Below are 15,131 nucleotides of genomic sequence, written 5' to 3'. Positions count from 1 at the left end.
CTGAGTTGGTGTTACTGTAGACCCATGTGGTACCATTACAGTTTATCTGACCATTTATCACATCTTGGCAAGACAAAACCGTGTTATCCCCAGATCTCATGAGAACAGATGGTCCAGTTATTGTGCACACTGTTGACAAAAAGACAGTGAAAAATACATAAATACACAAACTTGAACATTTCAAGATCGCTCATTTTATCAGGAAGATTACAGATGTGATTCGTTGCAAGAAGTTCAATGGTAGAAAATGTCTGATTTGTGGAGGAATTGTTTTAAAAAAAAGACATTTGCTTGCTAATATCTTAAACAGCTATATTTCTGAACCATTTAAATATTTCTATATATTCTTACCTGTAAACTGAAGCCCCAGGATCAGAAATAAATGAACTTTAATCCATTTTATTTCAGCCATTGCTCGTTTACGCCTCGTCAATCTTGTTCTGGTGAAATAAACTGACACTGGCAGCTTCTTGAAGGTTATCTGTACTTCCGTGAAAGGGTTAGGGTGGAAGTGTTACTTCCTCACATTCTCATTATATATTTTTTTGCACTCTGTTACATTTATGTTATTCATAACTTTAAAAAAGTGGTTAATCTTAATTAACCATAGGTATATTTAACATTGTTAAGATCATCCAAACAGGCTAAAATGCATCTTAAAGCCTTTTGGTGAACTTTGTGTTCAACAACGTAGCATATCTGAAACAGAGGCGTTTCTCACAGTCATAAAGCAGAAGTGAACTGAACTGAATGTTTAAAAGGTCTTTAAGAAAAAGGTTTGTCAGTATTTGTAGACTTATTGTAATCAAATTCATGGAAAGTTGCATTAGCAGCGAGTAAAGCAGACAGTTTAAGGTTAAAAAGTTTTGGCACAACTTGTTTCTACTTTTAACTCAGACGTTCACATGAAGGGGGAAGTCATTTGGTGAGAATGTGGTTCATAGCAGAGCTCTGCTGATTTTCAGCGCTGCATCAAGAGAAAACATGGAGAAACTTTAATGTTTTAAGATCAACAGTTTGTTTTATATTCCCAATTCACCTGTTATTTCCATAAATCAACAAAAAGCAGCAACATTGATCAGAAATGATCAATAATGTTGGAGCCGTTAACGAGAGCGTCATGCATCAGCCGCTGCTGGCAGCAGATGAGGCTTTGGTGGTGGAGGCGTTACAGTGAGGGCAGGTGGGTCTAATGTAACTATTATTAATATATATTAATGCATATAATCTTATAGAAAGAAAAAAAGTGTAAAATAAACAAAGAAATTTATATTTATCTTAAAATTTTACCAAGAATAAATAAAATATACATAATAAAAGCATCTCTATGGTTACAAACTGGAGCAAAACAGAACAAGTTTCTGTCTGGCCGTTTAAAACCGGGTAATAACAGTTATTGATTCTGACTCTATACTGCCCTCTCGTGTGCAATTAATGTAATTGCAAAATAAAATCAATTCTTAATTCAAAGTGCAGTTTGGGATTTTACTGTGGATTTGATGCTGTTGATCCCTGGATTTAGACAGAAACCAAACCAATCTCCAGTCTTTTCACAGTTCATAATAATCACTCTGCAACTGAAGAAAAACCCATCTGAGATAAAATTAAAATTATTTTATTGACAGAAAATTAAAAAATCTGGAGCAATATGAATGTAGAGTCTTGAAGCTATTCAGATTTATATTAGAAACATCCTAAACCATAAATATAATTCAAATCAAATTTAACAATGTCAAGTTAAAATGTTGAGAAATGTAAAAATGTATATTTATGTGCTCAACTAAAAACATAAATCATTGCTTCAGTTTTTACTCAGTGTTTTTTTTAATTGAAGCCTGTTTCTGCCACTCATAAAAAAATAAAAATTATCATGAGATTTTTTTTCATATCTGTTGAAGATGTCATCTACAAGGTGCATTAATATCTTACTCAACAGTGCCTCCTACTGGGCCAATTATTCTGGAAAATGTGACTGATAACAGGTTCTGGAGTTAATTTATTAATTATAAAATTGAGCATTTAAAATAATGACTAATAGGTTATGCATTTTTTCATCATGTAGAGGTGGAAATAAGTTTCTCATAAATGTGTTAAATTGCAAATTCTGATGATTTCTCTCATTTTAGTAATTTCATAAACCTGCAGCTGAAGTAAAGTAGTAATAAATAAGTTACATAAAATTAAGTTGAGCATGATCATATGGTGCAAAAAAATGAAAGAAAAACAACGTTAGTACTTCTGGTAACTCCAGTGTGGAGTGTGTGTGACTTGGCCGCTTGATGGCTGCTAAACAGGAAGTAGTAAATGTGTTATCAAAAACAGATGAGTGTAATAATGTAGTGCTTCTGTTTATTATAATTAGCTTTCGGATATCTACAAAAACACAGAAGTGTACATTAGTGACTGTAATACCATGTGGCAGCAACAAACTATTTTGTTGATGTAGTTGACAAAAATACAGGAAACTGATAAAAGCAACTATCAGACAAATTTTCCATGCATTTTAAAGCACAGTGAGATAAAGCAGTCACTCAGAACCACCAACATCTGGAACGTACATGTTACTAATTTAACAGAAACATATTAAAGTCTCATTCCAACCTATTGGCCTGGAGCGGTGAGCAGAGAGTAGAGGCCGTTGGGATCAGTAAACGCTGCAGCAGGCGGGCCGGGAGCTGAAACGGTGCTGTAGGTCATGTCGTCCCCTTCACCAACAACCTGGACAAAATTTAAAATGTATATAAGATACTTCCTGTTTGATTCACAAAAACCTGGCAAATGTTAACCCAGCCGCTTCAAGTTTTTTATCTTTTATTTTTATCCTATTTAGCTCCAACATATCTCAATTTGTTTTTCCAGACAAAATCACATTAGACATACCAAAAGATAAAGATTTCATGTTTCGATAATACCAACTCTTCAGTCATCTGCATGTTTTTTAGTGCTGCTGTAACAGGAGTCTCTTGTGTAAAACGAGCTGAAGCTGACACTACTTTGAAAAGTTAAGGATATTTGGCTTTCAGGTGAAATTTATGAAAAATTACAATATTATATAACGTAAAAAAGGAATTTTATCATAAGAATGTGATGTTACTCAATGTATTGAAACAAAAGTCAAACTGTGGTGAGTATGAAACAACAAGAAATGTCAACATGTTTAGTTAAATTTCAAGTCAGATAAAATTAGGACCCGAGTGAATATTTTCAGTCAGATTGAGACGAGGAATAAAGAAACTCTTACACTTACATTAAACCTGACTGGAGTTTCACTGATGGTGGAGTAGTAGACACCATCTTCAGGCTCAACCTGCAGAAGAAACATTTAGTTTAACATCTGAGATGTAGAGAAACTGACAGGTTTATCTTGTTACAGGCTTTAATATTTAGCAGCTTATTTTAAAAGAGGTATAACTCAAACTCTAGACGCTTTATGAGTTTTATTGTTTGTTCAATATTTGAAGTTACATGAAACTCGTGTATCTTGTTTTCATGATCAACTGGTTATTTTGAGCTGTGTGTGTTCTCACGTCGTCTCTGCTGGTTTCCAGTGCCTTGGTAGATACTGGAACAGTCGGATCCACTTCCTGAGCCATGAAAAGAAACAGGCTTATTAATAACTGCTTTCAAAAAGAGGAATCGTGTAATTGGTTATAATAGTGATACTCACAGCGTAAACATGCACCTGCTTCGTATTTCCTGCAACGACATCAGGCTTAACTTTAACATCCAGTTAAATACTTGGTGATTTTTAATATTTAAAGTTTTATGTTCTCACGTTTAGTTCTCCATCTGATGAGAATCCCAGTGACCATCAGGAGTACAACCAAGACCACAGCAGCAGCAGCAACGTAAGGAGCTCCTGACAGGAAACCTTTCAAAAAATACACACTTTAAATCAGCTTTTGAAGTCTTTAATTTTTACTTTTCTCACCTGATTTATCTCCTGTGGACTGACGGTTGAAGTTGAAGGCCTGTCTGGTTTCACCGTTTGTGACTTCACACTTGAACTCACAGCTCTGTGAGTAGGAATCCTCTATAAAACAAACTGCAGCAGAGCAGCCAGAGTGTCGTGTTGCACAGTTGATCAAAGCGATACTCCCAGTATAACAGTTATGCAGCCATTTCACTCTGTATCCACAGTCACCACGCGTCTCCACAGAGCAGTTTAATGTCACTTTATCTGTATCCTTCTGTTTAGTCACTGGTCAGGAAATAAGATATTAGGAGAGAAATTTTACACAAATTATACAAAATATGTCACTGGACATTACTAAGATCATGCTTTAAAATAGATACATCAGTGATAAAGTGTAGCAGAGAAAAAATGACTTCATATTCATATTCATACTCACTGTGGACGACAGACAGAGAAACTCCAGACTGATGAACCAGAATGTGTTTACTGGGTTCAGTTCCAGATTTATATTGTTGGCAATTATAATAACCAGCATCCTTCACTGTGATGTTCCTCATTACCAGAGAACAGTTTGCTGCAACACTCAGTCTGTTAGATTTACTCTGATCATTGTTAACCTTTCCCAGTGTAACCAGTTCTACTGAGTAGCTGGTGTTACTATAGACCCATACGGTACCATTACAGTTTATCTGACCATTTATCACATCTTGGCAAGACAAAACCATGTTATCCCCAGATCTCATGAGAACAGATGGTCCATCTGCACACACTGTTGAGAGTAGAAAAAAAAAAGATACTGAAAAATACTTTTAAAATTCATAAATCTAAACATTTCAAGATGATTCAGGTTAACCAGCTAATTGATGCCTTGTTCAATTCTTGTGTTTAAAAACAGAAAACAGCTCATTTATAAGACAAAAGTGTAAATATAGCATCTATTTACTGAATTTAGTAAACGATCCAACACCCAGCTACATTTTCTGAGACAGTAAAAATTTCTATATGTTCTTACCAGTAAACTGAAGCCCCAGGATCAGAAATAAATGAACTTTAATCCGTTTTAGTTCAGTCATTGTTCGACGCATCGTTCTTGTTCCGACTAAATAAAGTGTCTGGTATGAGCAGCTTTTTGAAGGTCATCTGTACTTCCTGTTAGAGAGGTGATACTTCCTCATCGCTTATGTTTATTTAGACTTCTTTATCTCAATTATAAGTTTTTAAAGAACAGGTTAATCTTCATTAAATGTTGGTATATTTTAACATAACCAAGTTTAAATGTTCAAAAAGAACTTATATTTAAGCCATTTGGTGAATATTGTGTTCAGCCACGAAGCACATGAGAGACAGAGGCGTTTCTCACAGCTAGAAAGAAAAAGTGAACTGAAAGTGAACAAAAGTTTTCAAATAAAAGTTTAAAAGCTTTAATGAAACTTACTTCCAATTTTATCTCAGCCTTCATGAGAAGTGAAGGAGGAAGTGCTTTGGTGAAAATGTGCAGCAGCAGGGATCCGTTTTCACAGCAACACCACAACTGCTCACACCGACGAAACAAACGCCTTCCTTTAACATCTCAATACATTTAACATCTTTCACTTCCGTTTTGGTCATTTTTTATGCTCTAAGCAGTCAAAAACCATTAGGCAGCAGTTTACTGTTTAAAATGCACTCATATTTATTGTAGCTTAGGGGGAAAAGTAGCTACAAACTTTATTTGATATGTAACATTTCAGCTCTCAGGCTTTTCAAGGTCAGAGTTAAAAGTCAGGCACTCAAAATTTCAAATGTAATTGGTTAATTTTATAAGCAGCCAAACTACTTCTATAATATTAGCTGCTCTGAATAATGACACAAGCTCATCGTTTAATGTTTAGTTTGCAATTGCTTTGATAATCACAACACCAATCATTATAAAACGTTGTTAGTTCAAACATTTCACCAAAACGTTCTAGAGGAACCCATGGCTGAGGTAATGCATCCATTAAACCAGGGAAGGGAAGGAGAACAGGTGGATTTGTTATAAGGAGTTTTCCAGGATGCTAATTTAAGATACAAATGTCCAACTTCATGTCTAAGTGGTCAGAAGTCACAAATCTCCAGTGAGTTTGTTTAGCGCCGTGTGGAAATGATCGGCTCACTAAGACTGTTGGTACCAAACATGAACCACGACTGGTGCATGGATAGTGAGGGGATGAAAACCGCCGCCGAACGTAACGTCAAACTGGACTCTGTCCCGAGGTAACCGGACCGCAGCTTCATTTCCTCTGGATGAATCCAAAATAAAATAAGTTTATCATTTCTGTCTGGATCAATAACAACAAATCTGATGCAAGTTCAACTAAAAAAAAATTAGATTACACTGATTGCTGGGAACAACCACATCATCTTCATATACTCGCTTTGTTTTTTAATCATGTAAAAATAAACATAAAAAAAGGAAAGAAAAACATACCGTATTTTTGAAATGCAACACTCCAGGAAAAGAACAAGGAGAATCCAGGAGAACATGCGTCTTTACTGCTCAACAAACTACAGGCCAAAAACCAATTCCTGTTTGTTCGTCCTTCTGCTCCTTGTTTGTCCACAAATATGGAAGCGCAAAGTTGCCAAAAATAAAAAGTGAAAAATCACCAAGTCAAAGCAGCGACTGCCACAACATTTAGACCAACATGGACCTTTACGTTTTGAGCAGCACTGAAACATGTCAGCTTTCTGGAAATTCTTCAAAATAGATACAAAAAATTCTGCTAAAGAGTTAATTTTAAGCATACAGGGAGGAACAGAGATGAATCAGCGTTCCTTTATTAGCGTTTCCTATTTTGGGAATAAAAACGCATAGAGACCGTTTCCTGTGTTAGCATGAACAAACTTTGTAAAATCTCGGTGTATAAACCAGCTGGTTCAGGAGGATGATCCTCTGTGGACTCCTGAGGGTCAGACCTACAGAAATTTAACCCGACGGCTCAAACTTTACACGGGCCGTACCTGGCAGAGCCGCGTCTCCGCCCCAGTCCAGCAGAGAGCAGCTTCATTCCCAGACTTCCTGGATGATTTCAGCTCAGATGAAGCTTCTGGAAACAGCTGGAGGTCAGAGACACACGGCCTCTCTAAACGTTCAGAGAACCTGGCAGCGCGGGGTTAAATACATATCCTCTGGTCTACAATCAGGAAGAGAGATATTTATATCCATAAATATTTTCATTAAAACATTCCTTATAGAGATTTTTAAAAAAGAGGAACAATGAACTGTGTTCTGAGCTCAGAGACTTTAGTTTAACAGAAGGACTTTTGATTCAGTCCATTTTGATTCATTTGCTGCATTATTGAGATATTTCAGAGAATATCTTCTCATTTCATACATTTGGGAGATTCTTGGATTATCTTCTATTCTCCACCAGAGTTAAAGGTCCAATAGATAGGAAAAAGCACCAAGTAACCTAAAAGTAAAGTGTTCAGTTTGATCCTTTTTCATGATTAATCGATTTTCCACCAGTCCTGTTGAACAGCAGACTTGAAGTGTTGCTATGGGGTTTTTTCTCGTTGCCGGGCTCCATTGTGGGTTCACTGATGCTTCCTGCTGCTTTCCTGCTGACTGCAGGGCGACCACAGACTTCCTCCATCTCATTTCCCCTCTGCTGGGCTTTATTGTACTTTGGCTTAGTGAAAAACTGTTGAACATGAACCCTGAGCTTGACGCTGCACGCCAGAATCCACAGGAGACTGAGGAAATGATTCTGCTGCGAAAGCACCACAGTGCTGCAAGCTGGAGCATTTAAATGTCAGACTGAAAAATAAAAATAGATCAACAAGGATTTATGACAGAAATTCAATGCCTGCAATGTCTAAAAAATCCTTATTAAACATGTTCTTCTGACAAAGAATAGATTAGCTTGATCATAACAAGCATAAACATTAATACAAATAGAAAAATGCATTTTCTGAATATGGAGTTGAGATTTTTCTCAATGAGAAACATTTGAGCTGTGATTCTGAAAAAAACATGTAGCTTTAGGGTTGGCAGGTTGCCAAAGGTGCCATCATGTTGAATTAAGTCCGGTCCAAAGTCTAAACCAATACAGGCAGAGAGAGAAAAACAAACAAACAAACAAAAAAAAACATTGTCCAACTTACTGCTACAGCGATAAGAGGACACTCAGCAGTAAAAACAAAAAGAGATTGAAACACATGACAGAAACTTTCTGCATGAGAGCAGAATACGTCTTTTAAGCAGATCAGTTTGTTTACAGATGTTATGATAAAGGATGTTAAAGAGATGAGTTTTAAATGCCATCCAGCTGGGAGGATTCAGCTTTAAACAATGATCCTGTAGAATTAGAATCCATTTTACAAATCTACGTGAAGAAACGCCTATTTTGACCCCATAATTTACAAAGCTTACCTGGTCGTGGATACAAGGATATTTACGACTTTTCATTCGGAGGAGAAGCAGAAAGTTCTTGAAGTTTTGATCAACAGGGAGAAAATCTGGACATTTTCACTGATGAAATATTCTGAAATATGTTTATATGTAGCAAAAGCCAGATCTTTAATATAAAAATGTTCTTATAACCTGAGTCCTCAGTATAAAATAGAGTTTCATCAAACAAAGCAGGTAAAAAAAACTTCCAATGTGAACCAGAGGCTGCAGGTGTTTCTAATTAAAACGGTCGCCAAGCAACGTTTTGATGAGCAATACTGCCATCTACTGGAATGGAGTGTGAATCGGGTTGTTAAATATATGTCAGATTTTAAAACTAACTAAATAAATAAAACTGTTGGCAACAATCAGTCCACCCGGCCCCGTTACTCTCCTATTTCTGCATGAAATATAAAACTAAAACAAAAATATATTGAGCAGATAAACTATAGATAAAAGATAGTTAAATATTTACGACAGCAAGGAATATTAAAATGCAGAGTATAAATTTTGTCTCAAACTAATTCCTATTTACATGGAGTGAAGGAAACATTTATGCCCTCTAACTCTACATAAAACATAAAGGTGTTGTTAAAATATATTTCAAATATTAACAATTTTCATTTGATTTTTTTAAAGAAATTCTCTATCCTTTTCTAACACAGTTATTTTACGAAGAAAAATCAATTAAATTGTTAAAGTCTGAAATTCTGTTGCAATTGGACAAAAAATGTAAGCAGTAAAAAATACACATTAAAATGAACATAAATTTTAAGCCAATTTTTTGAGTTTTCCATTAACTTAATCATTAAAGGAGGAATTAGTTTGATTTAAAAACTTTTTCTGATTATTTTAAGAACGATCAATTCCCTGTTTGCAGCAAATTTCAAAATAATAACGTTAACATTGTAGCAGCATCCAACCATATTCCAACCGCTAATGGATAAACTTCCTACCCATCTTTCAAAATAAAAGCTTATGAATCCCGGAACTGAGGACAGACTGCTAATTATACTCAACAAAATACAAAAATAATCTTTAACTATTATTTGACACAATATCCTTTTTATATTAATACAGATATATATTTTTCGTTAATTACTAGAAATTATTATCCGACAGCACCTGCATCCTCAGGTTAACGCAGGTGGACGAACCCAGTCAGGTGATGCTGTTCAGCATTCTGTCCACTAGATGGTGCTGCTAACCGCTTTAATTCGACTTGAAACTGAGCTGCTGAAAGGACCTGAAGGTTTCATTTCTTGTAGAAATGAAACCTTTTCTCCATCAGTTTATGATCAATTCATAACCAAACTAATCATGCTAACAGTTAGCTCTATGATTATATTTGATGAATGATGCTGTAGATGTAAATACTGAAATGTAGAAAAATCTCCAATAAAAAACTTGAGATGATTTTGTTGCTCTTTTTTAAACTTAAACTCAAAGGTTTTAAAATCATTTCCTTCAGACTCGGGTCTTGTAATGATCACAAACACATCATAGGGGTAGCCAATTTTTAATCTCATTTTCAATTTAAAAATTCATTTTTAATTTTTTCAAAACATCTTTTTTCCTAATTGTGCCAATGAGAATATTACTGGAATGAAATGATTGTGAAACACTGCAATAAAATGTAAAGTTTGCTACATTAATACAATTTCCCATTAGACTGATGACATCACAGAGGTCAGAAACAGAACCAGCAGCCGCCTGCGTCCACCGTCAAAACCGCCACAGAAAAATAAAAAACAAAGAAAAAGAAAATACTCATGGTATGAAGACAGACTGTGTAAAACAAAACGTCCTCAGTAAAAATGAAAGCACATCATAATGGAGAACAGGACAGGAGGAGGTGGTGAAGTGAAGTACAGGTGAAACTAAATCCCCTCTCAGAGTCAGACTGCCAACATGAAGCTGGATAGAGCATGTCATGATATCTGCGATTCAAAATCCACTAACACTGACTGAGAAAATAAAATGTGCGTCAATATTTCCAAACATTATGAGCCGCAGAGTTGCTTTTGTCATTCTGATGGTGACCAACACTTTAACATTTAATTTTGCTTAATAATCTAAAAAAATGCCATAAAATAAACTAAATTTAAAGTTAAATGTGTAAAAAATGATTTAACTTATTTACAGCTCACTCTGGAATAAATTTGAAAATGTAAACCTGTTGCTTCATTTTTCTGAACTTAAAGCAGGAGAAAATGATGCAACATAAAACCACCTTTCATTACGGAACCAAAACCTACATCTATCCAAGCTTCATGTGAACACATTCTGAATTCAGTGCAAAACCCCTTAAACAAGCACTTTGTGTGGCTGCAGTGAGATTGTTTTACATGATGGCCTCAGGTCAGAGGTCACGCCAGTCCCTGATTAGACTCTTCATCGTTTGGACCCCAGTTCACAGAGAGGAGAAGAAGAAACGTCGGCCGGCGGCTCGGATGTTGGCTATGGCTTTTTGTCGACTCTCGTTTCCGCAGCAACCAGTCAGGAGGTGGAAGTGGGCTGGTGAGTACGTCAGAGTGTCCGGTCGAGCTTTGGGTCGTCAAAGTTAGCTTTCCTCCTCTTCCTCTTCATCGTTTTCAGTGCAAATCCGTCAGAAAAGTCTTTCCATCTCTCACTGAAGGAGCTGGAACAAAGTGCTTCAGTTCGCAGGGGACAAGTTTTTTTTTTTTGTTTGTTTTCAGAAAGTCCTCAGTAATAAAACTAGAATCTCAGTTAAAACAGGAAATATACACAATCATATGTTTACAATATATTATGTACATTTTACATAAGCTCATAAAAAGTAAAACATGGCTGCCTTTTCAAGGTGGAACAAAGTGCCGTCACTTTGCATAATGTAAACATGAAACAGTGGCTGTGTTGCTGCTGCTAAAAAAACAAAAAAAACCAAAAAAACACTTTCTTTACAGATTCAGAAACAAAAACACACACCTCTCATTTCCATGTGCAAATCTGACATACACAGCATGTCAGGAGGAGCAAACAGCAACACAACGCGGCTGAGGTGTTCACACACGCAGGCAGAGCGTCACAATGGAAAACTGGACCGGAGAAAAACTCTCCACATCTTACTGCAGTGCTAAAGTTCATCTCTTCAACGGGAACCGCCTCGTTTACGGCGCGTCAGTCCTGAACCTTCAGCAGAGACTTGAGGTGAACGCTCATCTGCTCGCGGCTCTGGCTGTTCTGCTGCGGCCCGTCCTCTCCGACCCAGTGGCTGGGCGGTTTGGGCAACACGCTGGGCGACGGCGGCTCGCTGAACTTCGCCCCGGCGTAAATCTTTTCACAATCTTTGAGGTATTCGGCTTCGGTGGGGGGGCCGGTTGGGATGGTGACGTTGTTTGAGGCGTTCAGGGGTTTCTTGGGTTCGACGGAAGACGAAGGCTTCTTGGGAGTGCAGTCGTCGTTCTTTTTAGCGGTCGGGGAAGCAGCAGGCGATTGGCTCTGTTTGGGTTTGTGGCTCCTGGTGTTCACATTGTGGGCGAGTTGATCGTGTCGAGGGAGGAGACGGGGCGCCTGGACACCTTTAGGCTTCAGCACCTAAAAACAAATTATTAAAATGGTGCATTACAAACATTTTTTTCTCTTTTCCAAAGCCATGTTTGAGATATTAACTTTTAAAACAGTTTGTAGTTAAAATGAGAACGAAAAGCGACACTGAAGGATCATATTCTTCCAAGTTCTACAAACCTGAGAGCAATTTAGTTTGGATATTTTTGAAAATAAAGTAAAGCAAAACAAAAAGTAAAGACGCAGGTAATTAGTTTAGCTTTCAGATGAGAGTAATTACAGTGAGCTGCCGGTACTCTCTGGAATGAGAAGCCACAAATACTTGAAATCCCCTCTGTATGCATTTATAACGACATATTTTAATAGTTCAGCACCAAATAAACCATAACATGCATTAATACACACAGCAGAAACCATTTAATCAGAACTGCAGAAGCTCTGCTAAAATCACTTCAGCCAATCATCAACTAATTTAATTATCGATTAATCATTAACTGGAGTTAATTATCCCTGCTGATCCAATCTTTGCTACAAATGATAAATATAGGAACAATGATGTTGCATTTCAGACAAATGTTTATTTTCTTTAAAAATTATTTGAATTCCTTATTTGCGTCTTTGGATGCATTTCTAACATTTCATTTAAAAAAAAAGAAATATATGCAGACTGTGTTGGCACATTTTTTTTTAATCGGCTAAATCTAAAGTAATCGTTAGTTGCAGTCCTACTTTTGGATATTTTAGATGCGCTCTGTGAATGGCTCCACAAATAAAGTTTAATTAAGACTGATGATAGTCACTCACTGTTTCAGCTTGAAACAAATCTACAGTATTAAAAAGTCATCAGGAATTCTGGTTGTATTTTATGTGTAATTTATGTGTTTTCTGCCTGATTGATGCTAAAATATTCCTTTTGTTTTGCTCCATGAACATAAGAAGAATATTCATCCATTTTCTATTCACTTCAACTCTCTAAGCATCCATCCATGCATGCATCAGATGTGAAGAGGTAAATAAACATAATTTCCTTTCGTTTCTAACACAAAGTGAATCATGACTTCAACAGCAGCTGAGATCAGGTTTCATTCTCCATCAGTGTTGATGTTCAGAACAAGCAGCCGCCACCCACAGACAGTTGTGTTCAAGTACAATCCGTCACGTACGCCTGGCTCTATGAGTCACGCTGCTGATTGCAAAGGCTGGAAGTAACTTTGGAAATTATTGTTGCCATTTTTACTTTTGTATCCAAGCATTTCTCTGGGAGCAGGTGTGGAAATTCATACTGGAGAAAAAACTTCAAGCAACACAATTCAGTTCAAACACATGAATTCCAGCCTCGAGTAGTTTTAGTTTCTTTAGTAGGAATGAGACAAACCGTTGTCACCTGCAGCCCTGCCTGTCCTACATTCGTTACTCTTATGCATGCCCAAAGGAAACACAGTTTAGAACTGAGCAGCTTTTTTCAGGTTAGGGCATGCAAGAAAATACCTTGGTGTGTGTGTGTGTGTTCACCAGAACAGCTGTGCAGAGCTGCAGCACAAGACTGGAGGGGAGTGCGTGGTTAAAGGAGGATTTCCGTCCTGCACTTCTGCGTCGTTTAATCAGTTTGATGTTTAATTTTCATGTCAACACAGGTTTGTAATCTACTTTTGAGAAGCACATCAACTGATAAGTAGGCTGGAGCCAATTTTTCAAGATTTTATTATTTTAAAAACGTCTAATAGCGATGAGGTTTTACATGATTAAATCAAAGAAAGTTAGTGGTTGGCTGGCTTAAAACATAGTTATTAGTAAAACTACTTGTAAAAATGTGAACTTTTTACCCATTTTCCTTTAACCAGCTCTCTTTGTTTATGGTGTTCTGAATTATGTCACTAACTTTTTCTGATTAAAGTCCAGCTGAAGCTTTAAACTGTGACGCAGTTTTATCGAGATCTAGTAAAGTTTGGCTCTTCATCCTTTTGCCTGTCAGAGAAACCTGTTGTGGTAAAGGCAGCCTCTTTATGCGCAGATCAGCAAGTAAAAACAGGAAGTTAGGCTGGTTTTCACTTATTACTTCACAACAATAGATTGCAAATGCGTCACTGAAAAAGCCTCAGGCACAAAATATACTTTGAAAATTATTTAATTTGCCTCAAAACTGGATAATTGTGTTGTAAAATTGGTATAAAAATATGTTATTTCTTATAACGGCGCTAGAATACATCACCAAAAAGTTACAGACTAATTAATATGGGACATATTATTGTTTCTACTTCTGAGAAATCAGGAATCTGTATAGGCCTGTCATTTATATTACACCTGTGTTATATAGAGTAAATTGATAAAATGTTGTTTCAGGTTGAGTTTGATACCAATGAGGCCTACAAGTGTACAAACTTCCGTAAACTCACCTCTTTTTTAGCTCCTTGTTTGACATGATGGAGGGTCAGCACCGTCTGGTTCCCAGCAGGCAGGTGAGCCGCGGACTGGGCCGAATGTCTGTGACCCGTCAGGATGGCGGTGGAGGCGGCGTTGTTGTGGTCGGACAGCCGGATGTTCGGGCAGTGTCTCGGGGGTTTCTGGTGATGCAGCAGCGGCTTCCTGCTTCCCTTCTTCAGCAGCGCTTGCTTCGTTTTACAGCTCGGTATCGGGTTGTTGTTTTCTACATTGCCGATATTGGCTTCGTCACCGTTCGCAGGAGTTCCGTCCAACATTTCTTTGGAGTGGTGAAAACATAAAACAGGCGGAGAAAATCAGCTGCTGCGAAGTTGTTTTAACTAACAGCGTCACAGGATAACAGTGAGCTAACAACTTGAGAAGTAGCTAAGTAGACTTTCTTTTCGAAATGCCCTCAAACAGAAAGCTGTAATTACAAAACTAACTTATTTTGTGTTTCTGTAATTTCCAGTGCTGAAATATGTACGTTTCTGGTAACAGTCACTGATATAATATCGAGCAACGGAGTCTTTCTTTGTGGCGCGTCGCTGCTAGTCTGATCTGATAAACCAGAAGTAGCTTGTATATTGAGTTTATAGTAGTCACATGATTTCCGGTAGTAGCCTTTCAAAATAAAGAGGGTGTGGATGAACTTAAAAATTCTGAAATTGCAACACAAAGTTGAAAATATGTACGTGGTAGTCAGTGAGCACGATTAAACACATCTATGTGTATATATAATACTAGAACTATGATGATATTTAACAAATATGTACAAAATATTGCCGTAAGCTAGTAAGTTAGTTTCTGTCTTTTTAGTGCAACAATTTATACATTTTCTAATTTCAACAACCA

General features: G+C 36.9%; 2 protein-coding genes across 2 annotated transcripts in view; both read right to left on the bottom strand.

Annotated features, from left to right (window-relative positions):
* The window catches only part of LOC106948355 (uncharacterized), an 18,566-nt gene extending 9,951 nt beyond the window's left edge, over positions 1-8,615 (bottom strand). The window contains exons 1-2 of the mRNA XM_015033970.1: positions 8,313-8,615; positions 4,929-7,697 (exon numbers count right to left, since the gene is read on the bottom strand). Coding sequence (XP_014889456.1) covers positions 4,929-5,001 — 73 coding nt within the window. The 5' untranslated portion in view covers positions 5,002-7,697; positions 8,313-8,615. The remainder of the gene's footprint in view (positions 1-4,928; positions 7,698-8,312) is intronic.
* A 1,218-nt stretch (positions 8,616-9,833) lies between these two features.
* LOC106948378 (proline-rich nuclear receptor coactivator 1-like) lies at positions 9,834-14,875 on the bottom strand. Its single transcript, XM_015033997.1, has 2 exons — positions 14,252-14,875; positions 9,834-11,888 (listed from the first exon to the last, which is right to left on the bottom strand). The coding sequence occupies exons 1-2, from the start codon at positions 14,552-14,554 to the stop codon at positions 11,472-11,474; spliced, it is 720 nt and encodes a 239-aa protein (XP_014889483.1). The 5' UTR covers positions 14,555-14,875; the 3' UTR covers positions 9,834-11,471.
* Between the last annotated feature and the right edge of the window lie 256 nt (positions 14,876-15,131).

Source organism: Poecilia latipinna, unplaced genomic scaffold (assembly GCF_001443285.1).
Source record: "Poecilia latipinna isolate Pla-1442-1.1 unplaced genomic scaffold, P_latipinna-1.0 Scaffold284, whole genome shotgun sequence".
Taxonomy (NCBI): domain Eukaryota; kingdom Metazoa; phylum Chordata; class Actinopteri; order Cyprinodontiformes; family Poeciliidae; genus Poecilia; species Poecilia latipinna.
This window is presented reverse-complemented; position numbering and strand designations above follow the sequence as displayed.